The sequence below is a fragment of the Cetorhinus maximus genome, chromosome 20 (genome assembly GCF_964194155.1).
Source record: "Cetorhinus maximus chromosome 20, sCetMax3.hap1.1, whole genome shotgun sequence".
NCBI classification, from domain to species: Eukaryota; Metazoa; Chordata; class Chondrichthyes; order Lamniformes; family Cetorhinidae; genus Cetorhinus; species Cetorhinus maximus.
In genome coordinates this window covers 71,910,686-71,938,332 of record NC_135898.1, presented here as the reverse complement: position 1 = coordinate 71,938,332, position 27,647 = coordinate 71,910,686, and the positions used below count along the sequence as shown (strand labels likewise).

The following is a 27,647-nucleotide window of genomic DNA, read 5'->3' as shown; positions in this document are numbered from 1 at the left end:
GTTTTTCAAAGGGTGGCAACCCTAATTGATTGTCAGTTTTATATATATATATATATATATATATAATATAGCACAGCGGTGGAAAAAGAGGTGGCGAATGAGGGTAGGCAGTGACAGATGGAACATGAGCTGACAGAAGGTTGCAGCGTGAGATGGGATATAAGCCAGGGGTCAATGGGGGAATGAAGGGATGTAGAGGAGGATGTTACAGTCTGGTCTGGCTAAATAAGCTAGAAGTATTTCATAAGAAAGCAAGTTTGTCCTCCTTCGTACTAGCGTGGTAACTTTGATTTTATTTTAGCAAAATCTCCTAGTGAAACTGCCAGTCCAATTATGTTTCTGGTACATTAAGCAAATGACTGACTGGAAGGTGTATGTTTACTTTAGCACTTATCTTCCTGGCTTATTGTTTACCCAGATTTCAAAATGATGCACACTCGTTTAGGCTAAAAAAAACTTGTAGAATCTGGAGCTGGTCCATGTCAGAAGATATGGCACAGGAGGCCATTCAAGAGGGGGGCGCAAAAAGACAAGTGGTAGTTGTAGGGGATTCTATAATTAGGGGAATTGATAGCTTCCTTTGTAAGCAGGATCGAGAGTCCCGCATGGTATGTTGCCTGCCCGGTGCCAGGGTGAGGGACATCTCTGACCGGCTTGAAAGGATATTGGACAGGGAGGGGGAGAATCCAGTTGTTGTGGTCCACGTCGGGATAAATAACATAGGTAAGACTAGGAAAGAGGACCTGTTTGGGGATTATCAGGAACTAGGAACTAAATTAAAGAACAGGTCCTCAAGGGTTATAATCTCCGGATTACTACCCGAGCCACGTGCAAATTGGCATAGGAACCCGAGAATAAGGGAAGTAAACACGTGGCTAAAGGAGTGGTGTGGGAAAGAGGGGTTACATTTCGTGGGGCACTGGCATCCGTATTGGAACAGGAGAGATCTGTACCATTGTGACGGTCTCCACCTGAACCGATTTGGGACCAATGTTCTAGCAAAAAGGGTAAATAGAGTGGTCAACAGGACTTTAAACTAGAAAATGGAGGGGGGAGGGAAGGGTAAAACGCCAAGAAGTATGACTAATGGGAAACAAAGCAGCAGGTTAGCATATGGGGGGTGGATTCAACTTCATGGAAAATTATGAAAAAACTGAAAAGAAAGGAGAGCCCAGGAGAGGCTATTAAAGTCTCCAGAATACAAAATAGGACAAAGTGTTTGGAAAGGGCTAGGAATCTAACTTCAAGCACATCAGATAAAGGGATGATGATGAGAACGGGGACGGGAAATACAGGACTGAAGGTGTTGTATCTGAATGCGCGCAGTATACAAAATAAGGTAAATGAGCTTGTGGTGCAGATTGAAATTGGCAGGTATGATGTGGTGGGCATTACGGAGACATGGCTGCAAGGGGATCAGGACTGAGAGCTAAATATCCAAGGATATACATCCTATCGAAAAGATAGGCAGGTTGGCAGAGGGGGTGGGGTTGCTTTGTTAATAAGAAATGAAATTAAATCGATAGCAAGAAATGATGTAGGGTCAGATGATGTAGAATCTGTGTGGGTAGAGTTGAGGAACCGCAAAGGTAAACCATAATGGGAGTTATGTACAGGCCTCCGAACAGTAGTCAGGATGTGGGGCACAAGATACACCAGGAGATAGAAAAGGTGTATAAGAAAGGCACGGTTACAGTGATCATGGGGGATTTCAATATGCAGGTAGACTGGGAAAATCAGGTCGGTAGTGGATCCGAAGAAAAGGAATTTGTGGAATATCTACGAGATGGCTTTTTGGAGCAACTTGTGGTGGAGCCCACTAGGGAACAGGCAATTCTAGATTTAGTGATGTGTAATGAGGCAGATTTGATAAGGGAGCTTAAGGTGAAGGAACCCTTAGGAGGAAGTGACCATAATATGATAGAATTTACCCTACAATTTGAGAGGAAAAAGCTGGAATCAGATGTAACGGTATTACAGTTGAATAAAGGCAACTACAGAGGCATGAGGGAGGAGCTGGCCAGAATTGACTGGGAGATGAGCCTAGCAGGAAAGACAGTGGAACAGCAATGGCAGGAGTTTCTGGGAGTAATTTGGGAGACACAGCAAAAATTCATCCCTAGGAAGAAGAAGCATACTAAAGGGAGGACGAGGCAACCATGGCTGACAAGGGAAGTCAGGGACAGCATAAAAGCTAAAGAGAAAGCATACAATGCGGCGAAGAGCAGTGGGAAACCAGGGGATTGGGAAGCCTACAAAGACCAACAGAGGACAACTAAAAAAGAAATAAGGAGGGAGAAGATTAAATATGAGGGTAAACTAGCCAGTAATATAAAAGAAGATTTTTTTAGATATATAAAGGGTAAGAGAGAGGCAAAAGTGGACATTGGGCCACTGGAAAATGACGCTGGAGAAGTAGTAGTGGGGAACAAAGAAATGGCGGAGGAACTAAATAGGTACTTTGCGTCAGTTTTCACAGTGGAAGACACGAGTGAGATCCCCAAAGTTCAAGAGAGTCGGGGGGCAGAGGTGAGTATGGTGGCCATTACCAAGGAGAAGGTGCTAGGAAAACTGAAAGGTCTGAAGGTGGATAAATCACCTGGACCAGATGGATTACACCCCAGAGTTCTGAAGGAGATAGCTGAAGAGATAGTGGAGGCGTTAGTGGTGATCTTTCAGGAATCACTGGAGTCAGGGAGGGTCCCAGAGGACTGGAAAATAGCTAAGGTAACCCCCCTGTTTAAGAAGGGAGTGAGGCAAAAAACGGGAAATTACAGGCCGATTAGCCTGACCTCGGTCGTTGGTAAGATTTTAGAGTCCATTATTAAGGATGAGATTTCAGAATACTTGGAAGTGCATGGTAAAATCGGGCAAAGTCAGCATGGTTTCATCAAGGGGAGGTCATGCCTGACAAATCTGTTAGAATTCTTTGAGGAGGTAACGAGTAGGTTAGACAAAGGAGAGCCAATGGATGTTATCTACTTGGACTTCCAGAAGGCCTTTGACAAGGTGCCGCACAGGAGGCTGCTCAGTAAGATAAGAGCCCGTGGTGTTAGAGGCAAGGTACTAGCATGGATAGAAGATTGGCTGTCTGGCAGGAGGCAGAGAGTGGGGATAAGGGGGTCCTTCTCAGGATGGCGGCCGGTGACTAGTGGAGTTCCGCAGGGGTCAGTGTTGGGACCACAACTTTTCACATTATACATTAATGATCTAGATGAAGGACCTGAGGGCATCCTGGCTAAGTTTGCAGATGATACAAAGATAGGTGGAGGGACAGGTAGTATTGAGGAGGCGGGGAGGCTGCAGAAGGATTGACAGGTTAGGAGAACGGGCAAAGAAGTGGCAGATGGAATACAACGTGGGGAAGTGTGAGGTCATGCACTTTGGTAGGAAGAATTTTCTAAATGGGGAGAGAATTCAGAAATCTGGAGTGCAAAGGGACTTGGGAGTCCTAGTCCAGGATTCTCTTAAGGTAAACTTGCAGGTTGAGTCGGTAGTTAGGAAGGCAAATGCAATGTTGGCATTTATTTCGAGAGGACTAGAATATAAAAGCAGGGATGTGCTGCTGAGGCTTTATAAGACTCTGGTCAGACCATATTTAGAATATTGTGAGCAATTTTGGACCCTGTATCTCAGGAAGGATGTGCTGGCCCTGGAGAGGGTCCAAAGGAGGTTCATGAGAATGATCCCAGGAATGAAAGGCTTAACATATGAGGAACGTTTGAGGACTCTGGGTCTATACTCGATGGAGTTTAGAAGGATGAGGGGGGATCTGATTAAAACTTACAGAATACTGAAAGGCCTGGATAGAGTGGACGTGGGGAAGATGTTTCCATTAGTAGGAGAGACTAGGACCCGATGGCACAGCCTCAGAGTAAAGGGAAGACTTTTTAGAACAGAGATGAGGAGAAACTTCTTTAGCCAGAGAGTGGTGAATCTATGGAATTCATTGCCACAGAAGGCAGTGGAGGCCAGGTCATTGAGTGTATTTAAGACCGAGATAGATAGGTTCTTGACTGGTAAGGGGATCAAAGGTTACGGGGAGAAGGTGGGAGAATGGGGTTGAGAAACTTATCAGCCATGATTGAATGGCGGAGCAGACTCGATGGACCGAAAGGCCTAATTTCTGCTCCTATGTCTTATGGTCTTATATGGAAAGGAAATGTGCCTTGTTAGTACACAGAAGCAAAAGGCAGCAGCTTAAAATGAGATTGGTGTAGCATTGTCATTTGATTAAATAAATCTATTTGCACACGGTAAACGGTGAAACCATAATGTTTGGTCCGACTGAGCATAACTTTTGTCCAGGGTTCTCAGTCATTGGTTATAACATCCCAGTGCAAAGAAAGATATTGTATTTATATAGAGACTTTCACATCTCCAGGATGCTACAAAGTGCTTTACTGTTTAATTACGGTTTTTCAGCCATTCAAACTAGGTCAGAGGTTGGGGGCTGGGAGTGGGGTTCAACTCTTAGAAATCAAAAAGAGCAGCCACCTCTGCTGTCAGCGTGGTTGTGCTGTGCTTTGGTCCAATGCAGCCCAAATATTTCCATTCTTACCAATATTGGTGTTGCGAGATATTATTTTTTATATTTATAACATGCTTCATTTATTTATGCAATATTTTATAATCCATATTATACTGTAATTCAATACAGTTGCACACATTGTGTTGACTATATCTAGAACTGTAAAATAAGCTCTTAAAGTTTAAGATTCAGAGCTAATCAAGTGAATCAAAGTGAGGCAAACTCTTTACGGTTGGGATGACTGTTTACTTTCTGGTCACCATGACAATTGGCATAAACTGCTTCAAACTTGAAGTTCAATTTACCAGGTTACTACATTCAAAACTTTGCAAGGTCAAAAGATTCTCAAAGCAGACTTGAAGCAAGATTACTTTTCCAAAGTGCTTCAAACAATTTTTTTTGGGCAACATTGATTTTGCCTGTAGGGCAACTGAACAGGTGGGGTTATTAGACTTGGTAATTGCCATTAACCACATTCAAAACACAGCACATTTAGTTTATTAGGCTGTCACATGGTGTAAAAGACAAACCACTTTAATAGATCAACATACTGGTGGGAGGAGATTGATCAATTACAACTTTATGCAGATGCAGTAGGGAACATGGTATGTGGATGCCCTAAACAATGAGCGATTATATAATGATCTGAATTGCTAGTTAATATAGACAGCACACAAAAAATTGGATTTCTCTCAGGATTTAACAGTGCAACATGAGAAAGTATAGCGTGGGATAAAGCTATTCAGTCAATCATTGTTGCTGCTTTCAAAAATGTATTATCTACATTATCCTGAACTCTATGCAAGTACATAGTCAGATGGAAAAATGAATAACTACAAGTGAAACCTGTTACAATGATGCTCTGCGAAAATTCCTGGTCCAGTAATTTAATTGAACAGAAACCCTACTGTTTAAACTATTCAACCTTGAAAAGTTTAATTACATAAGAGACTTTCCCATGGTCATAGGAGCTCAGAAACAATGATCTGGATTTTAGCCTGAAGGTGAGATCTGTGCGGGACGGAGACTGTTGTAAGGTTAGGAAACCTGGATGAATGGGTTTCCTGCAGAATTTAACTGCGGGGCCCCTTTAAGTGGTGTTCCCAACCACAGGCAGCATGATTGGCCGGTTGGATCGGTCTCTTGGGTGGGAAACCTGCTTCACAGGGCTGAAACCTATAAGAGCAGCTTGGTGTATCAGGGGAGTGAGAGCGACTGGGGCGGGGAGGGGAGGGGAGTGTATAGTTGAGAGAGAGCCCCTAGTCGATGTGTGTTTAAGTCATGGGTAGTGGGAGGGTCACCCTGAGGCCCCAGTTGCTGATGGGCCTGATAGTGCTTGTTGGTGGAGGACAATGGGTAGGGGAGGGTGTGAAAGAGCCGTGGGGCATGGGGGTGCTTACTGGGTAGATTGTTGGGCCTGGAGAAAGTACAACATTTCCTTCTGACCCACAAGCTGTAAAGGCACTTAGCTTATGCATTCAGCTCCCCTTAGCCGTCCTTCCAGGGGTCTACAGGTGACATCAGCGACATCTCCCAAGCAGCTACTCACCACTGCAACAAGGAAGGGACAAATGCACTGCAGAAGAGGGCTGGAGAATTCATAAGCTTCTGGACAGACGAGGGCTGCCAGGTGGAGTGGGCAATGGGATTTGCAGCCATTGCTGGCTTTCTGCATGTTCAAGGTGTAAGAGACTGCACCCGTGGTGCCATCAAGGCACCATTGGAGTTTATTAACAGGATGGGATTCTATTTGCTCAATGTGCAGATAATCTGTGACCACAAGAGCCAAATCATGTTGGTGTGTGCTTGCTACTCCGGCAGCAGCCATAATGCCCATGTGCTTCGACACTCACAGGTACCACACTTTTTGTGCCAAGGCCACAGATCAATGGATGGATCCTCGGTGACAGGGGCTATCCTCTTCACATGCCTGTCAGAAACTCTTACAGTGAGGCAGAAGAGAGGTTCAATGCCAGTCATGGCACAACGGGAACACCATAGAGCAAACCATCAGTCTTCTGAAGATGCACTTCCACTACCTCGATCAGTCTGGGGGTGCTCTCCAGTATGACCCAGTGAAGCTGTCACGGATAGTGGTGTGCTATACACTACACAACAAAACCATGCAGCGGAATGACAACTCTGCCCGGAGGAAGAGGAGGCAGAAGCCTCATCTGATGAGGAGGACGGGGAAGTGGAAAATGACATGGAAGGGGATCTACATGAGCGGGCTGCTGTTGATGCACATCGCTCATCACACAGAGGCCCAGGTCTCAATCTGTGAGCAAGCCGCTAGTGCCCCTTAAGCACCTGATATTAAACATCATACATCCCTGAAGGGGAAATATCAAGAGGCCCTTATATGAATAAACACAAGCTGAATGAAGCACAACATTTTAATGTGGCACTAGCACCTCTTCCTTAACACAGTAATATAAACACCAGTGCTATCTTCCTGTGTGAAAGTGAGCTTTTTGAAATGCTTCCATGTACTGTGAGGAGCTGCATTCCCAACATCCGTAGATGTGGAAGCAGGCTGCTGGTCTTGGTGCACCGTAGTCTTTGATGATCATGGCGGGTATATTCTGGCAGCCCTAAGTGTGGATGGCCAGGGCATATAAGGCTCCCTTTTACCAGTGCAGGAGTGTCCCCTGTGGCCATTGCTGCTGAAGGAGTTTGCATCATTGGCAGAGAGGCTGTGGAACTCCTGACAGCACTCAGAGTGCCTTGAGAAGAACCCTCAAGCATGTCAGGTTGCATCTTCCCCAGTCGCTCATTGCAAAATGGCTCTCCCTGCTTCCCATTGATTCCCATGGTTGCATGGTTGTGCTGACAACAGGCATCCATGTGTCGTCTCCTGGGCCTGTCTCTCCATGACAATCTCCATCCTCTCCAGAGAAGAAGTGATGTGCTCTCCTACCTGAGATATTGCAGAGGTCATCCCGTGAAAGGACCCCTCTATCACCTGTGGAAGTCTGCTCAAAGCCACAGGCAACTCTGCCAGCTACTCCCCTGTTCACCTCTGCAACTCAACAGGTTGAGTATGACCCTCATCAGAGGCCCTTCTTCAGCCAGGGGAGCAGCAGGGGCTGCCCTCCAACACTCCTCCGACTGCCAGTAGCCTTGCCTGTCACTGCCACCATCGTCTGCATCTCCGTGACTATGCGGTGCTCAGCAGATTGTGACCCCGAGCTGGTATGCGATCGACTCCCCGCCAAGGTGACAGTCTCTGCACCGCTGATGGGTGCAGGGGACACTGCGTCTCAGAGGCATCCAGACCGTCGTCCTCCAAGGAGGTGTGAGGTAGACCACATGGGGGTTGGTCCCGAATCTCTGCAGCAGTCGAGCCTGCAAATGAATCATAAGAACAATTACTGGAGTGATGATATAAAGGTCCAGTACCATTCATGGGTGCAGCGGGCCGCCATGGTCGCCAGGAATGATGGGTAAATGCAATCCCTCCTCACCCTCTACACCCACCAGTTCAAATTCAGTGTTAGATATCGACTGATTGCCCAGCTCCCCTGTCAGCTCCAGGACTTCCATTTCTGCCTCTGTCAATGGACAAATCTCCACCCCCAGTCTTGGGTCCCTTCCTGGCATTGTGGGCTCTTTTATCCTGCAAGCAGAAGGAAAATGTGAGTTTTCCAGTGACACTGAGGAGAATCCCTTACTGCTGGATTGTCCCCTGGTCCCATGAGGTATCAAGTTGCCCAGCTTTCCTTAAAATCCTCACGCTCTCAGGAAATCTGGGTAAGGTGCTGAGCAAGATGTAGATTCCGGTGACAGACATACATACACACACACACACACACACACACACTGTGCGGCTAGGGAAACTGGTGAGGAGGAACACTTTACACATCAACACCTGTCTTAGCCCTTAACCATTTAGTGCCCCTACTTTTTTCACCCACCTTTCATCCACTTATTGACAGTATGAAATTCAAACACACCTTGCAGAGTGGAGGAGGTCATTCATCCTCTTTTGGCACTGGACCTTGTCCTCCAGATGGAGCCCATGGCTGCTCACCTGCATGACAACCTCCACCCAAGCCGCCATGGTCATTCATGATGGTTTTTTGCAGCCATCAGCTGGAAATACAAACACTCTGCGCTTCCAGAGGGCCTGGAGGAGGTTGTGCAGTGAGCTCTCGCTGAACCGTAGGGTGATGTGCATGTGGATTGTGACTTCTCTGAGCACAGCTAAATCTGTTGATGACGCTAACTAAACTTGTACGACGATGGAGATTTCTTCTACTTCAAAATTTTCTGTTGCAATATTCGCACATCTGACAATGTTAACCAGTTCAACTGCAGTCCTCCCTCAGAAAGACTGCATTCAGAATTTCAGCTTTTTAACAGGGCGATCTGCCATTTAAATATGACACCTTCTCCTGTATGGGGATCAGGTGACATGGGTCTCCCAACAGAGCTGCCCCCGCCATATGATCGGGCGACAAGCCTGTGTCGCACATATTCATGAGCTTGACGCCATGCGATTGGGTTCAGGCAGCCGTATCCTTCCTATACCAGATTCCCGACTTCTTCCGGACCCACCAGTGGACTCAGTAATAGGACAAAACCCAACCCCTTGTGTGTGATGTACTCAATTTTTGGAGTTGAAAAGAAACATAAAATATCCATTGAAGTACACTGAGTAGAACACATGTTTAAAAGGCTAAAGCTATTCTTTCATCCTATTGTAACCAACATTGTATTAAGTTTTGTTGCCTTAAAATCACCATTTAAATTGTACTTATTTGCTATTGTACTACAACAGCATTACTACATCTCTTAAAATCCCTTGGGCTACTCCATCTCATGGAAACAACTTCATGGTTGTCTCGTATTTCCTGTGGCTATCATCTAATTACTTTATTGAATACATGATGCCAGCAAACACAGTGCAGATGTTCAGGAAATGTAGAATGAGGTGGTGGAAGAAAGTAATACCATCAATCTGTTACAGTAAAAACCCACTCTTCTGGAAGCTGAGTGCCTCACTGGCACCAGCTCAATTTGAATATGTAAAGATATATTCATCCTACAGCTAATAAGTGGGCAAAGAAGATGTGGCACATATATATAATATATATATGTTATAAAGTTATGAACTCTTCCAGTACCACTGACCTCACTTCCTCACTCTCACTGCTGAATTTAAGCGTCCAGTAGCACAAATCAGATCTGTATTTAGAGAAATTTGATATTCAGAATGACAATAAACACTGTTGTGGATGTGACTTTATTAACACACAAATGTTTTCTCTTTTTTGCAGTGACTTTTGACCATTTTCAAATACTACGTGCAATTGGAAAAGGGAGCTTTGGAAAGGTATTTATGCTGCGAGCTACATGTTAGTTTAATTATGTGTATGCCATAATTTTAAGCAACATTTTCTAATTGTAAGAGAGATTGTTGTGATGAATGCTGAACACTCTTTGGAGTTGATTGCACAAGAAATTAAGGACAGTGTAGCTTGATGTTAAAGCTCGCAGACAGTCATGCGAGAGGAAGAAGAAACTGTTAATGTTATACTAGGTTGCTAGTGCTTATGATTATTTTATCATATGAAGTGAATGCTACATTATGTACCAAACATGAAACATTAATTCCCTAAATGTGAGGTAACAAGAACCTATATTCGGCAACATTTCAATATTTAACGCATTGCACATTATAGTGACAGGGCAAATTCAAAGACAAGTACACTCCAGTTAATGGGAAGATTCAATTTAATTCAATTTAGACCATGATTGCTGTTTGAAAGGTCTGTTTTTTGCACGGTACTGCAGCATTTCCATTGTCTGATTGGTAGGTATAAGTACGCTCCTCTGGTCCAGCAGTGAGAGTCTCATTTATGCATAGTAACTACGCCCAGGGTTTTGCAGCCCCTCCCACCCGGCGGGATATTACGGTCCCACTGAACTGAATGGAGCTTTAAATGGCTCACCACATCTGCCAGGGGGAGACACGCTGCGGTGGGGCCGTAAAATCCTGGCCCATGTATTTTTACCTTTCATGGTGGGCGATGGTTAGGTTTTTGAGAAATAGATGAAAGAAATGTAGCTGCAATGAATCGAAGATGGCTTGCATATCTCCCGCTCGACTACATACATTATACCTAATCCCAAAGAGTTGAACGGACTACAGGTTTTACTAGTTTTCTTCTGGAGATGGGTTATGGCTTCAAGCTTTGTGTACATTCAAGATATTACCATTGCAAGTAAAAATAGACACATACACATTGAATGATGTTCATTGAGAGAAAATGATTGGACAATGTGGACAACAAGGGTTCCATTCATGCAATATTCTATATGGCAATTGTGGAAAAATAAACCTTTCCTTTCCAACAATTTACTTTATTCATAAGATGTATAAAACTACATTTCATAACAGTTCAAAGTTGACATTACATAAAGTGCAAAACAGATAAGCTTCTTTCAATACAGCATGTGGCACTTACTACACCACAGAAAGAAAGATTGGCATTTATATAGGGTTTTTCCCAGCCTCAGGAGTTTCCAAAGTGCTTTACGAAATGTAGGGCAGAATTTTGCCCTTGTCGGGCGGGCACGGCGGGGGCGATTGGGAAGCTGACCGCCACCCGCAATTGAGGCCGGAAGGCGATTTCACGCTGGCGGGCAAGTTAAGGCTCGCCCAGTGTGAAAGGCGAGCGGCAGCACTCATCGCTGTCTGTGCAGGGGGGGAGGAGGAAGGCGAGCGGGGCGAGCGCAAACTTCGCGCATGTGCGCGAGTGCACGGAGAATCTCCCTGCGGCGCAGAGCTGCCTCAGATTTATGACGCGTTTTCAAAAAAAAATTAAGATTAGAAAAATGTTACAAAACATGTCCCCTCATGTGACTCTGTCACATGAGTAGGGACATGTTATAAATGAAATTTGAAAAGTTTTATTTTACTTTTATTTGATGTTGGAAGCCTCATCCCGCCCGTGGATGAGGTTTCCAAAAAAAAATGCAAAGGCCGCATGGCCTTTTCGTCTGCGGGCAGTAAAAAATGTAACTTAATTGATACTTTAATGGCCTTAACAGGCCTTTTAATTGTCGGCAGGCGTACTGCCGATTCCCTTGTGCGCCCACCGACCGAACTATCGCGCGACTGCGCGGTGATGCCAGGGCGCTCGCTGAACATCAACGTGCTTGAGCGGGTCAGGTGCATGCCTGCCAGCTGAGGTGAAAATTCTGCCCGTAGTCACTTTTGTAATATTGGAAAGCAGTGATTTAAGGTCACAGAAAACAAGTAGAGTGTTCATTTTGCATCAGAGAATCCATTAAGTTTCTTTCAAGCTCAGATAATTAGCTTTGGGTAGTAAGGTTTTATATTGAATATGTGAAGTGTTTAAATTTATGTAAATTTTGTGCATATTTTGTCTGTCATTTTAATTCTCCTGACTAAGGCTAGTTGTTAACCATTTACGTTGCATTAGATATGCAAACATATTTTCATAAACAAGATTTTCACAATGTTAGGTTAACTAAATCATGCAATGCTGTATAAAGGTAAGATAAACCTAAAACAAACAGGAATGAACAGGTACTCCAATTTTTCTTCAGTGTGTATTCTGTTTAGATAATGTATAGTGATAAGTATTGTTTTAATAGATATTTTTAAGAGTTTACATTCACACATATATATTAATTCATTGTACGCTTTGCTGACAGTATTTGTGGGAGGAGAACATTTTTGCATTAGATTGTTTCGGCATGCTTATGTCAACAAGCAGAACAATATGAGATCTGGTGGTCTGGTCGCTGGTGGGAATCCTGATTGCTAACTGGCACATTCTGTTGGGATTTGGACTCGATGCCAAACGCCAGAGTAAAAAATTCTTGTCGGGGAATAACCTTATTGGCAAAAAAGGGCAATCATTAATTTAGAATGCAAATTGACAAGGTTTATTGGACAACAAATATTAATACTTAACATTCCACTAGTCGAGGCATGGCATGATCCTGTGGATCCCGGGACTTCTGGGGACTTTTCTTCTTGTTCCCTTGAACCTGGTCTCTTGGCTCAAAATGTTCTTTGAGATTTTAACTTAGTCAACTTAACTCTGCTATAGATGCAAAACCCCTTTGCAGCTTTAAGACTTCAACCCTAATTTCCCAGTCTACCTTAACTGCTGTAGCTGCATGGTTCACAGCTACTTGAGTGCTTTTCTCGCTATCTCTCTGTGTACTTCACGCAAGCTGCTGAGTGCTCTCTTTCTTTCTTCCTCTCAAGCTGGAAGCAGCTTAAAGACTATTCATGTTTTTTTTAAGATAATTACTTTAGCCCTAATACTAGATTTTAATTCTGAATTGGACTTCTTACGGCAAACCCCAGCCCAGTGACAATTAAGTTAGTCGCTTATGGATTCTTACGGAAATCCCAAGCCTATGGCCATTTAATCACTTTTGGACTGTTAGGCAATCCCCAACCGATGACAATTACCCGTCGACTGGCAATGTCCCTGGCAAGTGCTAACTTCCTAGCAAGTGCCTTACTGCTAACTCCTAACTTTTTCTCCCAACCAAAGCCCCCTTAGCAAGTGTCCTGAGACAAATGCTATCCCCTGGCATGTGAAAAGACCTGTGGTGATGCTCCCCTATTTTTATACTCTTTTTGCAGGCAGCTTTTTCAACATTCACCCCAAGTTGTGCACCTGTGACAACACAACTAATGAGTTCTATCCAAATATTTGTAATTTCTGGCCAATGGGAAGAGTGCACATGGCTTCCCTACAGCAAATTGACCTTAACTTATACCCTTACAGTTCTAACCCTCAGTCCTTTCTTCTATCCAATCAGCATCCCAATTTTGCCTTCTGTTTACTGCTAACGCTAGACTCACTGGAACCCAAATATAACCACATGCCGCAGTTATAACTCTACATGTTCTTTCTTAAAGCTACATTACAGTGTTTTGGCACTTCAAGAGATGCCAACTTAGACTTCCTAACAACGTTCCAATAATACATACAAATTAAGGCTTTTCATCAGTTAAGCTTTATGAATTACACAAACGCGTCAATGAGGCGAAACTGAACAATTGTTTTGTGTCACTGTTATTTCCTTTCTGCTGGTAAGTTGCTAGTCTATACTATTCTCTTGGCAAAAAGCATGAGGGATGAGATAAGGTGAATTGTGTTCGCTTTTATGTGAAAGAAGGTTGTTACAATTGGAGTATTCTGATAAAGCTAATACGCCATGTGACCCGACCCTTGATGTGAGAGACAGTCACCTTCAAATTCCCCCAAAGAGGAGTTGAACACTGTCATGGTCCAAATACTGTTTTGCTTTACTTCCTTCAGCAGTTGATAAAAAACTGGCAAGTATGAGTGCTTATTTCTATAATTCAGCACAAATGATAAATTATTTGTATTGATGCTTTGATAGAAGAGCGCCTGAAAGGAACCAGCAGGTCTGCATGGGCGGGATTTCAGAAGAATGACTTTAACATAGCACTGCTAGTTCTGAGCAAAGGCTTCTTCAGAGACAATAACGTGGGGAAGGAGGGAATTTTTTTTATTATTCGTTCATGGGATATGGGCATCGCTGACTAGGTCAGCATTTATTGCTCATCCCTAAATGCCCTTGAGAAGGTGGTGGTTAGCTGCCTTCTTGAACCACTGCAGTCCATGTGGTGTAGGTACACCCACAGTGCTATTAGGGAGGGAGTTCCAGGATTTTGACCCAGTGACATGAAGGAATGGCAATATATTTCCAAGACAGGATGGTAAGTGGCTTGGAAGGGAACTTGCAGGTGGTGGTGTTCTGATGTATCTGTTGCCCTTGTCCTTCTAGATGGTCATGGTTGTGGGTTTAGAAAGTGCTGTCTGAGGAGCCTTGGTGAGTTCCTGCAATGCATCTTGTATATGGTACACACTGCTGCCACAGTTTGTCGGTGGTGGAAGGAGTGAATGTTTGTGGAAGGGGTGCCAATCAAACGGGCTGCTTTGTCCTGGATAGTGTCAAGTTTCCTGAGTGTTGATGGAGCTGCACTCATCCAAGCAAAAGGAGAGTATTCCATCACACTCCTGACTTGTGCCTTGTAGATGGTGGACAGGCTTTGGGGAGTCAGGAGGTGAGTTAGTCACCACAGGATTCCTCGCCTCTGACCTGCTTTTGTAGCCACAGTATTTATATGGCTGGTCCAGTTCAGTTTCTGGTCAATGGTAACCCCCAGGATGTTGGCACAAACGTTTCACACAATAACATAAGCATGAGCACTTGCATAATTATATAGTTCTATTCAGCGAAGTGTACTAGGTTTCGTTTACCTGTGTGGTGGACACCTTCTAAGTTGCAATCACTTAACATAAAAGGGAATCCCAAAGTCTTCTATTGGCAGATAAATAGTAAGAGGGTGATAAAAGAAGGGGAAGAATCTTCGGCTCGACGAGCGAGGACGGGACCTACTTGCCGACGTGTAAAATGACGCGTGGTGACGTCAGGCGTGCCTCCCAACATCACTGTGCGTCATTCAGATTTTCAGTTTGGCAAGCACGCACCCGAGTCGGCTGCGCGCCCATCAAACTATCAAAACGTCTATTAAGGCCAGTTAACTATCAATTAAAACAATAAACTGAGTTGCCTGTCCAACCTTAAGGTTGGCGGCAGGCAAGGAGCCCAGGCGGCCTTCGCATTTTTCATGGAACCTCATCCACGGGCGGGATGAGGTTTCATGAAGGTTTTTAAAGGTTTGAAAACATTTTTAATAAAATTCATAGACATGTCCCAGCTCATGTGACAGTTTCACATGAGGGGATGTCCTAAATTTTCTTTTCCTTTCTTAAAATTTTTTAAACTTAAACTAATCCCCCTGAGGCAGCTCTGTTTTCTGCACTCTTTCGTGTGCATGAGCAAAAGAGCGCAGGCCCCGACTCAGGCAACTCCCCCTGCCCGCACAGGGAGCGCACAACGCTTCTGGGCGCTCGTCACGCTGGGCGGGCCTTAATTGGCCCTCCCATGTAAAATGGCGGCGCCCAGCCAATCGTGGGTGGTGATCGGTTGCGCACACTCCCGGGCCCAAGGAGTAGGGCCGATAAGGGACCAAAAAGAGGATTTACACGTGGAGGCAGGGGGCATGGCTGAGATATTAAATGAATAATTTGTATCTGTCTTTACCAAGGAAGCAGATGCTACTGAGGCCATGGTGACAGAGGAGGAAACTGTCACCAGAAGGGTTCTAAATTGATAAGGAGGAAGTGTTGAATAGTCTATCGGTACTTAAAGTTGACAAGGCACTGGGGACTGGATGAGATGCATCCAAGGATATTGAAGGAAGAGTGGAAATTGAAGGGGCATTGGCCATAATCTTTCAGTCTTCCCTAGACCCAGGGGAGGTGCCAGAGGACTGGAGAATTACAAACATTACAGCCTTGTTCAAAAAGGTCGTATGAATAAGCCCAGCACTTACAGATGAGTCAGTTTAACTTCAGTGGTGGGGAAGCTTCTAGAAACAGTTTTTTGGGTTATAATTAGTAGTCACATGCAAAAACGTGGGTTGATTCAGAAGAGCCAGCATAGATTTCTAAAGGGGAAATCATGTTTAACTAACTTGCTGGAGCTTTTTGAAGAGGTGACAGAGAGGGTTGATGAGGGTAATGCTGTTGATGTGGTGTATATGGACTTTCAAAAGCCACACAAAAAACTTGTGAGAAAAGTTATAGCTCATGGAATAAAAGGGACAGTAGCAATGTGGATACAAAATTGGTTGAGTAATAGGAAACAGAGGGTAATGGTCAATGGATATTTTTCGAGCTGGAGGGAGGTTTGTAGTAGAGTTTCCCAGGGGTCGGTATTGGGACCCTTGCTTTTCCTAATATACATTAATGATCTAGATCTTGGTGTGCAGGGGACAATTTCAAATTTTGTGGATGATACAAAACGGAAGCATTGTAAACCATGAAGAGGACAGTATAAAACTTCAAAAGGACATAGACAAGTTGGTGGAATGGGCTGAAAAGTGGCAGATGAAGTTCAATGTGGTGAAATGTGAGGTGATTCATTTTGGTAGAAAGAACGTAGTGAGACAATATAAAATAAGGGGTGCAATTCTTAAGGGTGTGTAGGAGCAAAGAGACCTGGGTGTTTATGTGCATAGATCATTGAAGGTTGCAGGACAGGTGGAGAGAGCAGTTAATAAAGCATACAGTGTCCTGGGCTTTATTAATAGGGGCATAGAGTACAAGAGCAGGGAGGTTATGCTGATCTTATATAAGACACTGGTTAGACCTCAGCTGGAGTATTGTGTACAGTTCTGGGTGCCACATTATAGGAAGGATGTGATCACATTGCATAGAGTGCAGAAGAGGTTTGCAAGAATGGTTCCAGGTATGAGAAACTTGAGAGTTATGAAGGTAGATTGGCGAGGCTGGGACTGTGCTGCTTGGTAGGGAGAAGGCTAAAAGGAGATTTGATAGAGGTGTTCAAAATCATGTTCAATCCAGGCACTCAAGTGAGCATTAGATGATTATTTGAGTAGAAACAATGTGCAAGGATAAGGAGAAAAAGCAGGAAAATGGCACTAAGTCACGTTGCTCATTTGGAGAGCCGGTGTAGACACGATGGGCCAAATGGCCTCCTTTTGCACTGTAATAATTCTGTGATTCTGTGAAAACTGCTGGTATGCAGGGGGAAGGGGCGGGATAGCTCAGAGATGAGTTTTTTTAATGCAGCATGGGGGGGGTGAAAGCCGATTCAATAGTAACTTTCAGAAGGTAATTGGCTGTGTACTTGAAAGGGAATAATTTGCAAGGCTATGGGGAAAGAGCAGTGAAGTGGGGTGAATTGAATAACTCTTTTAAAGAAGTGGAACAGACATATTTTATTTGGTTCATGTTTCATCTATTCATTTACAGGATGAGAGTATCACTGGCAAGGCAACATTTATCACCCATCCCTAATTGCCCTTGGGAAGGTTGTGGTGAGCCACCTTCTTGAACTGCTTTAGTCCTTTAGAGTGGTTTGGATACAATTGAGTCGCCCTTTAAAACAGCAACTAAGGATCATTCACATTACTCTGGGTCTGGAGTCACATAGAGGCCAGACTGGGTAAAGACAGCAGTTTTCCTCCCTTAAAGGGCACAAGTGAACCAGTTGGCTTTTTATGACAATCTGCTGGGGCAGAATTTTGCCCTTGTCGGGCGGGCTCGGTGGGTACGGGTGGGACCGGTCAGGGAGCTGTCCGTGATCGGGGCCAGACTGCGATTTCACGCTGGTGGGCCAATGAAGGCCTGCCCAGTGTGAAACGCGAGCGGCAGCGCTCAGCACTGCCGATGTGGTCGGGGGGAGAAGGAGGGCTGCCTCAGCGAGATGAAGGGTTTTCAAAAAAAAAAATAAAGATTTGAAAAACGTTACAAAACATGTCCCCTCACGTGACTCTGTGACATGTTATGAATGAAATGTTAAAAATTTTATTTAATTTGATGTTGGAAACCTTATCCCGCCCATGGATGAGGTTTCCAAAAAAGTGCAAAGGCTGCTTGGCCTTTTCGCCTGCCTGTCAACCGTAAGGTTGGATGGGCAGGAAAAAAATTGTTTCAACCATCTTGGTAATGGCCTTACCAGGCCTTTTAATTGTCGGCGGGCGCGCTGCTGATTCACGCACGCGCCCATGGACCGAAATATCATGTGACTGCGCATTGACGTCGGGATGCTTGCCTGACATCATCGCGCGTCATTTTACGCTTGAGCGGGTCGGGTGCACGCCCACTCGCCGAGGTAAAAATTCTGCCCTTGGATGCATGGTACCAGCTTTTTATGCCAGATTTATTTCACTTATTTACTAAAGTCCTTTGTTAAAGTATTAAATAGAGCTGAAAACTGTAGTATAAAGGGTTAATAGCTGTGATGGTAATAGCTAACATACATCATCAGTGATGTCAGATCACGTGTCACTGGAACTGAGAGAGAGAGATGCTTCTGGAAGGAGCCTTGTGCTTATCTATCCCTAGTATATAATTAATAAATGTTTGGAAGTTCCTGGAGGCCTTGTTTTCAGTAGTCTATGTTAAATACACTCTGAGGCCGTTTATGATGATACTCCAAATTGGAGCAGTAAACTTACTGAATAACAAGGATCCCTGATGAAGCTGTCAGTGGCGGGAAAGTGAAAGCCATTGAAAATAAAGCAGTGAGGGAACGGCTGTGACAAAGAATCGGAAGGAAAAGCGCCAACAGAGTCCCAAGACAGTCAATTAAAGTAATAGACAATCATGGAGAAAGTCCTACCTCTACCCAACTCCTTTGACCGTGTAAAAGGGCCCAACCAAGCAGCACACTGACAAAATTGGTGTTGCAGATGCAGCATATATAGGACCACTTTGGGGTTAGCACAGAAGCCTGATAAAGAACAGGTCAGCACACTCCTCTATTCCATTGGCAGCAGCGCAGACATCTTTTTAGTAAGACAGGGTGTTATTGAGGACACAGCAACCTATGAGGAGATTATTAAAACCTTCAATTTGTATTTCACGCTTCAAAGGAATATCATTATAGACTGGGCAAAGTTTAATAGGCACACTCAGGAATCCAGAGAAAGTATTGATTTTTTTCATTCATGACCTGTACCATTTTCCTGCTAGTTGCAAGTATGGGGCCCTAAGGAATGAACTCATCCGACTCCATATTGTGGTGGGTGTGCTTAACGAAGCCCTATCTGATTTTTTTGCAGTCCAGAGTAGAGCTACCATTATCCAAGGCGGTTCGATTAGCCAGACAGGCTGAACTACAGAAGCAGAACCAAGTTTTAATGCGGGGTGATTGAGACCATTTGTGGAGCCAGACCACTGACTCAGTCCAGTTTGTGAGCGATAGAGGTACCAGGCACCCACTGAAAAGCAGACCCAGAATGAAGAGAGGGCGGTCACTGCCATTATCCAATGCTACCATTGTGGTGCAAAAAAAATCCCCATAGGCACGAAGACTGTCCCATCATAAATGCTGTGTGCTGTTCCAGCAGGAGGCGGGGCCATTTTAAAGCGATATGCTTCAACAGAGCCAGCATCAAGCAGCATCCCTGAAATAGATGATGCAGAGGAACACAAAGTGCCATTCTTAGGTGAAGTTGCAAAATCCAAGGCGACCATCTGGAGTGCGGATATCATAGTCAATGGCTACAGGACCAATTTTAAATTGGACAATGTGCAGAAGTGTCCATTCTTCCTGATACACTTAAATGGCAGAAGCCTGAGTTACACAAACCACCCCACTATTCATCTCCATGGTCCAAGGGGTACTCCACTGAATGTCCAAGGGCAGATGACTGCCACCCTGCGTTATAAGGGAAGGGAAATTGCAGAAATTCTTTGTTGTCCAAAATCAGGAGTGTTCATTGCTCAGCCGGAGAGCCTGTTTAGATTTGCAACCTAACCAATAATGCGGAAGAGCTGAGCAGCCAGGACAAATGGATAAATTCAAGTGGGGATTTCCACATGCTGCGGACCCCAGAAATGGAAAATAAAAAAAACTTAAAAGTGAAGGCCAGACTCTCGAAGTTGGGAGGTACAGTTCCCCATGGGCCTCGGCAGCTTCTGCACCACACACCAGCCCTGGAATGGCCGCACACGCGCAGTTCATTCTGTTTTGATGATTTCGGGTTCAGCGCATGTGCTAGACGGAAAATGGCCGCACATGTGTAGTTGGTCAGGATTCCCGTCTTCAAGCTGGTAAACGGCCCTGCGCGCATGCACAGTTGGTTCTTTTTCCGTTTTTTTCAAATTTAAACGGAGCCCTGCACCTGCGCAGAAGAAGAAACAAAAACAAAAGTGAAACAGGGGGAAAAAAAAAGGATCAGAGGAGCCAGAAGGAGGCACAGAAGAAGCCGGACATATGGCTTCAACCACTTCACCAGCTCACCCAAGTACCAACAGGCCAATGGTGAGGCCGAAGGTGGGGTCCGTACTGTCAAATCCTTGTTGAAGAAAACTAATGACGTTGACCTGGCCTTACTGAGTTACCGCCACTGCAGATTGGTCTGGCTCAATCAGAACCATTAATGGGTAGGAGATTACGAACACAGCTCCCGAGTTTCCCACATACCCTTCAATCATGTCCCAAGGTGACAGAGTTAGGAAAGGTGTGAAGAAAAAAACAAGCACTACCGTGCAAACCAGACCATGGCATACAACCATCACCACAAAGCTTAGGATGTACCAGCACTCTTATCCAGGGAGTCTGTCTGGGTCCGAGGTCAGAACTGGCCTGGCCAGATTTTGAGTCAGTCTGTTTATCCTACCTTGTGCACATTGACCACACGTCCTCATGTGGAACAGATCTACACTGGTGGCCACCAGCAAAAACCCTAACAGGACTGGATTGTCCACCCAGATGACTGAGAAGACAACACGACCAACTTACTAGATGGTTCATAGGCCCCTCCACAGGAAGACTCTGATCCTAGCCCTCTTCCAGAAACAGGAATGTGATCCGGCAGACTGGTCAATCCACCTATGACTCAGGGATGGTGACAGTGATTTTGGGGGGGTGACAAGTGTGATGTGTAAATATTTAATGGGCAGAATCTTCTGTTCGGTGTGCAGGGGCGGGCCCCACACGCCGACACGTAAAATGACGCGCAGTGATGTCGGGCGTGCGTCCTGACGTCACTGCATGCCATTATGATCTTTAGTTCAGCAGGCATGCACCGGAGTTGGCTGCACGCCCGCCGAACTATCAAAGGTTTATTAAGGCCATTAATTAACTAATTGAACTAATTAAAGTACTTGTCAGGGCTGCCCATTGTCAGGGCTGTAAGGTTGGCGGGCAGGCGAAGAGCTCAGGCAGCCTTTGCATTTTTCATGAAACCTCATCCACGGGCGTTATGAGGTTTCATGAAGGATTTATTATTGAAATAAAAATTTTTTTTCAAAATTCATAAACATGTCCCAGCTCATGTGACATTGCCACATGAGGGAAATGCCTGAATATTTTTTTTTTCTTTTTTTCAATGATTCATAATGAAATTAATCTCCCCGAGGCAGCTCTGTGCCTCAGGGAGATTCTGCGCCCTTTCGCGCTCAGGTCCCGACTCTCCCTCCTCCCCCTGCCCGCACAGGTAGCGCGGAGTCATCCTTAGTTGGCCCGCCCATGTAAACTGGCGCGCGCAGCCGATTGCAGGTGGCGATCAGCTCCGCGCCCACCTGCGCCCACTCCCAACCAGCCCGCCCATTGGGGAGAAAATTCTCCCCAATGAGTAGAATGAAAGACTTGGAAGGAGATGTAGCATAAAGGGTTATTAGGTATGATGCTAATAGCTAACATGACATCAGCAATGTCAGACCACGTGTCCCTAGAACTCAGGGAGAGATGCTTCTGGAACAAGCCTCGTGCTTACCTATCCCCATATTTAGTTAATAAATGTTTGGAAGTTCCTCGAGGCCTTGTTTTCAGTAGTCTATGTTAAACACACCCTGGGACCGTTTATAAAGATACTTCAAAAATCTTCTGCTTAATATACAATATTCAGAGTGTAGTGGATTAATAGAACCACATCTATAAGTTCAGCTAAATAATTGCCCATTCAGGAGAATCATTTAAACAAAATTTCAATCAATTTTAATCTTATTTTTAAATAGATCAGTTAATTTCACTTCAGAATTTTCATCTGATAGTACCTTCTATTATTATCCATCTTATTGAAAACACTAGGTGTATGCAGCAACTGACAACTAATTTTATGTAGCAAAGTATATTTATTTTCATTTGCTTGCAAAGCTAAATGTTTTGTCCTAATTAAGATGGAGATGGATTTAGTTTTATGGACATTAATGCCAAGGTACTCAATTCATTCATCAGAATGATTTGATACTTTACATATCTTCTGGGTGAATGCGTACATAAAAACTTCCTAACAACAGAAGATATAAGAATTATTGCAAGCAGCCAAAATGAAAGGTATCCATGGCCAGAATTTTCCCATTGGCGTGCGGGGGCGGACACCGCACGCCTGTGCGTAAGCAACATCGGGCGAGCGTCCCGACGTCACTGCACACCATCACAATATTACGTTAGGCGGGCGCGCGATGATATCTGATGTGCGCCCGCCATTAATTAACATTAAGGCCCTTGAGGTGCCAATCGACAGGGATTTTTCAGCGCCCGTGTGATCTTTGGGTTGGCGCATGGGCGCAATGGGCAGGCGGCTAGGATACAATTGTATAAACCTCATCCACGGGCGGGATAAGAGGGCTCAGTGGGGTCGTGAGTGTGCTCTGTCAAACATTGTTTTTTCAAAGTTACTGATACTTGCCTGTGTGATCTGCAATACTTCAAAACGCATACCAGCTGCTTGGTCCGGACTCACAACATTCAGGTCAACACTCTGCAGTGAAGAATCTTTTTTGGGCCTGCAGGTTTCAGGAAGCCTTCCCTTAACCTGGGAATGGGAGCTGAACTCTCCAGTAAAGGCACCTCCTTTGAGGAGGAAGGGAGGGCTAGAAGGGGGAGGAGGCCAGGAGTGCACATTCAGCCTCCAGGGGAGTCACCTTTCGGAGGGCAGGCACAGGCACAAGGGGTGCAGGGCCTAGAGATAGTCCAAGGCGGAAGGGGCTGCAGAAGACATCACTATCCTGCTGCCAGGGTATACAGGCGGCGAAGCAGCTACCTCAATATGTCTGAGGTGCAGTGCCGAAGGAGGCTCCGTCTCTCAAGGGAGATAGTCAACTATATCTGCCAGATGATTGGGCCTGAGATCTCTGCGAACTGTGTGGGTGGACACCCCATGCCAGTGGCTCTAAAGGTCACAGCTGCCCTCAGGGTGGGTGATCTTTGCGGTGTCTCCCAATCAGCTGTCAACACTTGTGTCAAGCAGGTTACAGATGCTCTGTTCAGCCTTGCACTGACCTTCATCCACTTCCGCTGGGACCAGGCAAGCCAGATAGAGTGAGCCACAGGCTTCGCGGCCATTGCTGGCTTCCCCCGTGTCCAGGGTGCTATAGACTGCACACATGTGGCCATCAAGGCGCCAGCAGGTGAGCCCGGTGCCTTCATCAACAGGAAGGGCTTCCACTCCATGAACGTGCAGATAGTGTGTGATCACAGGATGCTGATTCTACAAGTCTGTGCAAGGTACCCAGGCAGCTTGTAAAATGCCTACATTCTGAGACACTCCCAGGTGCCGGGGCTCTTCAGTGCTCCAGCCCGGCTGGATGGATGGCTTCTGGTTGACAAGGGATATCCCTTCAGAAGGTGGCTCATGACGCCTCTCCACCATCCAAGAACAGAAGCTGAGCAGCGGTACAATAGGAGCCACGCCTCCACAAGAGCTGTGGTGGAGAGAACCATTGGTCTACTCAAGATGTGCTTCTGATGCCTGGACCGCTCAGGGGGCGCACTCCAGTACCCCCCAGATCATGTGTTGGTGATAGTGGTTGCATGCTGCGCTCTCCACAATCTTGCGCTGGAAAGGGGGGACACTGTGGATGATGAAGATGTAGATGCAGTGGCTACAGCTGCACACGATGAGTCCAGCAGTGAGTCCAAGGATGAGCAGGCACAGGGAAACGCTGAGGGGGTAGACACGGACCCGGGCATACTCCAGGGAGGCAGGGGCACCCAGGAGGCTTTAATCCAATGAACCTTCAGCTAGCACACCACATATGGACCTCCAGGACAAGCCTGGGCTGCAGGCTCCATACTTGATACCTAAGTGCAAAATCTGCCTGGATAGGAACATTAACTAAGGGCCTTGTTAATAAAGCTGAATGTCCCACAAAGCGCTCATTACATTTTTGGAAACCATCCACCTGCAGAGGAAAAGAGGCACCCTCAGCCATGGTGACTTCTGAATTTAATATTACAACCAAAGGAACTTAAGAAAACAAAATGACAAAGGTGTTAAAAATCACACCAACTCATAAAGACCTCATTGCGGGCCAACACAAAAGCACCAGTGATAAACCCATGGTGTGCCTCAGGTGCCTTATGTTTATGTTTTTGGGTGCTACGTCCTGGTGCTGCCCCATCGCTGGGAGTGACATCTGAGACAGCCTGCTGACTCTGCTGTCCTGTTGGCCTCGATGACCTTGGCGGCCGTCCTCTGGCCTGTGGAGCCTGTGCTAGCCCTGCCTGGGAGGGAGCTGCCAGTTCCACAGCTGGCATCTTCCCAGTCGTCGCAGCCTCACCGAATGCAACAGTCACTGGCAAGGGATAGAGGAGCTGCCGCCCTCATCCGGAGCGCCCTGAGAGGAGCCTGCAGAGCTGACAGGCAGCTGCTGCGCTGACGTGAGGTCGCTTCAGACCTACCTGTTCACTGTGGATGGATGGGCACCGAGCTGGGAAACTTGGTGCCCAGACCATCACCCAGACATTGGCACTGTCCAGCTGAGGTCAATGCTGATGTAAGGGTTGCTGGTCTGAGGGCATCCCCAGGAAGTCCTGATTGGTCTCCTGGAGGAGCCTCTCCACGAGAGTCGCCACTCGCTCCATGGAGGACGCATGGCGCTCGGCCATGAGGCTCATCGCTTCGGTGATTGTCTGCGTAGACTCCTCCACCACAGACACCAAGACAAGCATTACCTCATGTTTCTCCACCAGATTCTCCCGCACACCCGGCCGCATTTCCTGCATTTGCTGCGTCGTGGACAACTCCAGAGCCACATCATCAGGCACCGACTGAGCATGTGCCTGGTCCCCTGCAGTCCTCTGATTGCTGGCGCCGTGGGCACTCTCTGTCTCTGCCAGCTCCTCCAGCGACTGTGAAGTGCCCTCACCGCTGTGCCCTGGGACACTAGCCGATGTTTTAATTCTCACCGAGGTGCTAATATCTGCGCTGATGCCTGCCTGGCAGAGATGGTGTGACGCTGGTGAGTCCGTGACTTCAGGGTCCTCAGGTGTGAGAGGGGGCCTCTGCTGCTCCTCCTCCCGGCCCTGCTCCGCTGATGCTGAAAGGAAGAAGAAGGACATTGGATCAATTAACATGGAGACAATGTCAATCTGCATCCCTGTCCCCCGGATCATTTTGCGCTCATCCTGCCATAAGCAATGGTCAAGCCACGTTGCAAACTTCAATCACTGAACATTCAGCACTGCTATGGCAGTTGGGAGAACAATGGTGACCTTACTGCTGGGCAAACATACCTGCCCGTGGCACCCCAGCCTTACCCACACAGGTGGACTTGGGCGCATGGCGCCTCTCCAAATCCAGGGCCTCCTGCTCGAAGCAGCTGAGACTCGCCAACTGTGCCGGGCTGCCGCCAGTCCTCACCCGCTTGGCGGCATTATGTGCATTCTTCTCCTGAAAAGGAGAGAAGAGCATTGATTAGTGCTACCTGTACCTGAACTCACTTCGCAGCCGGCCCACTCCAACCAGAGAGGGACATTGCAGGGCTCCAGTGCCTCCTCACCCTGCTACTGCTGAACACTTACATAAAGATGCCAGACCTGTCCCCCACCCCCGCCACTCCCTTGGCCAAATGCTGCCTACATCACATTAGGAACCATACGGTCTAACCTTCCATAACAAGGAGGCGCAAGCACGTGAAGCGCAGAGGAGAGCAGATCGATCGGTGCCAACGCCACCTTGAAGCTCCCCTCCCAGCATTTCATCACCCTGACTTTGACATGTCCTGGAGTTCCAGCACTGCGCCTAGGTGCAGCTCCTCCAGGTTGCCCCCAAAACAGTGGGTCTCAGTGTACCACATGCTGTAGGTGCACAGCCCATCTCTCCACCACCCTCTCAGGATGACCTCGGCATGGGTAATATCTGCTGGCCCACCCAGCGATGGACACGTGGCATCACTGATTCAATGCAGTCACTACACTCAGACTTGGGGGGTGGGGGTGGGGACCAGGGGGGAAACCCTACCTGCTGGGTTAAGTGACCAATGCCAACATGGTACCCACCCTTCCTGAGTGCAACAAGCCATTGATGCACTTGCGACACTGGATCCAGGTGAGCCGCACCACGTCGTGGGAGCTCACCACCTCCGCCACCTCCTCCCAGGAATGTTTGGTCATGTGGGGGAGGGGCTCCTCCTCCCATCCTGGGGTACGAGGACCTCCCACCGTGCTGCCACCTCCTCGGGGAGGGCAGCAAGGCAATCATCGTAAAAACGAGGGGCACAGTGCCCCCCTGCCCTACCCTCCTGCCTGGCCTGCTCACCAGCAGCGCTCTGGGGAGCCCTTCCACAGGCCATGATTCACAGCCTTTGAAAGGTTGCAGCAACTTTTTAAAATAGGCCGCCGGGTGGCCATTGGGCCTGGTGGACATTGCAGTCCCGCCACCACCCGCCCACTCCCGCTGGCCTCGGGAGCCGTGATTCACACTGGCCGGGCCTTAATTGGCCCGCCCGCGTAAAATGGCTGCGCGGACCCGATCGTGGGCAGCAATCGGGTCCACACCCGCCCACGCCCGCTCCCGCACCACCCACCTGACAGGCAGAAAATTCTGCCCCATGTTTCACGTAACAGAGGATGGCGTGGACATGCATCAAAGTCCTATCACCATCTTAGAAATAGTGAAAAACCCTGTACTATGGTTTAATGTTACATTGATTGCAAAACATATGCATCTGTCATAGATAATTAATCTGGAGATGGCCCAACGGATTATGAAAATATAGATTGCTTTCTGTGACAGTAGAAAGTACCTTACACTGTTTTATAATGCAAATAGACTGAAACATGCTCTGTCCAACTGTAGCATATGCTAAATATAATCTTAAGAAAATAAGATAATTGTCACCACAGCTAATGCTTAAAAAAGGAATGTAAAAGCTTTCAGCAAAACAAATTATCTACATTAAAATGGTCCCAGTATTATTTCCAGTTACACAATACGGATATAATTTCTCACTAACGTCGTTTGAAGATCAAAAAGTAGGTTTGCAAGAAAATTCTGTCTCAGTTTAGTTTTGCTGGGAATGATAGTTTCAAGTGCAGTTATGCTAATAATGTGTTGTCCAGAAGTTTTAAAGTATGAAACAGTACATGAACATTTTATTGGGCGGAATCTTCATTGAGGAGTCGGGGGAGGGGGTCTCGCCTGCCAGCTGGAGAGCCGGCAAGAGACCTGCACTGCCTCGTTTCGGGAAGGCCTGCCGATCACAAGACAATCAGTAGCGAGGCCACCAGCAGGCCTGCCCCTGGAATCAAGACCCCAGGG

The 27,647-nt window shown here is 46.4% G+C and overlaps 1 protein-coding gene across 3 annotated transcripts in view; it reads left to right on the top strand.

Annotated features, from left to right (window-relative positions):
* stk32c (serine/threonine kinase 32C) overlaps nucleotides 1-27,647 on the top strand; it is a 358,713-nt gene that overhangs the window by 139,929 nt on the left and 191,137 nt on the right. For all 3 annotated transcript variants that reach the window (XM_078564913.1, XM_078564912.1, XM_078564915.1), the window contains exon 2: nucleotides 9,814-9,869. In XM_078564913.1, the coding sequence (XP_078421039.1) occupies nucleotides 9,814-9,869 (56 nt within the window). The remainder of the gene's footprint in view (nucleotides 1-9,813; nucleotides 9,870-27,647) is intronic.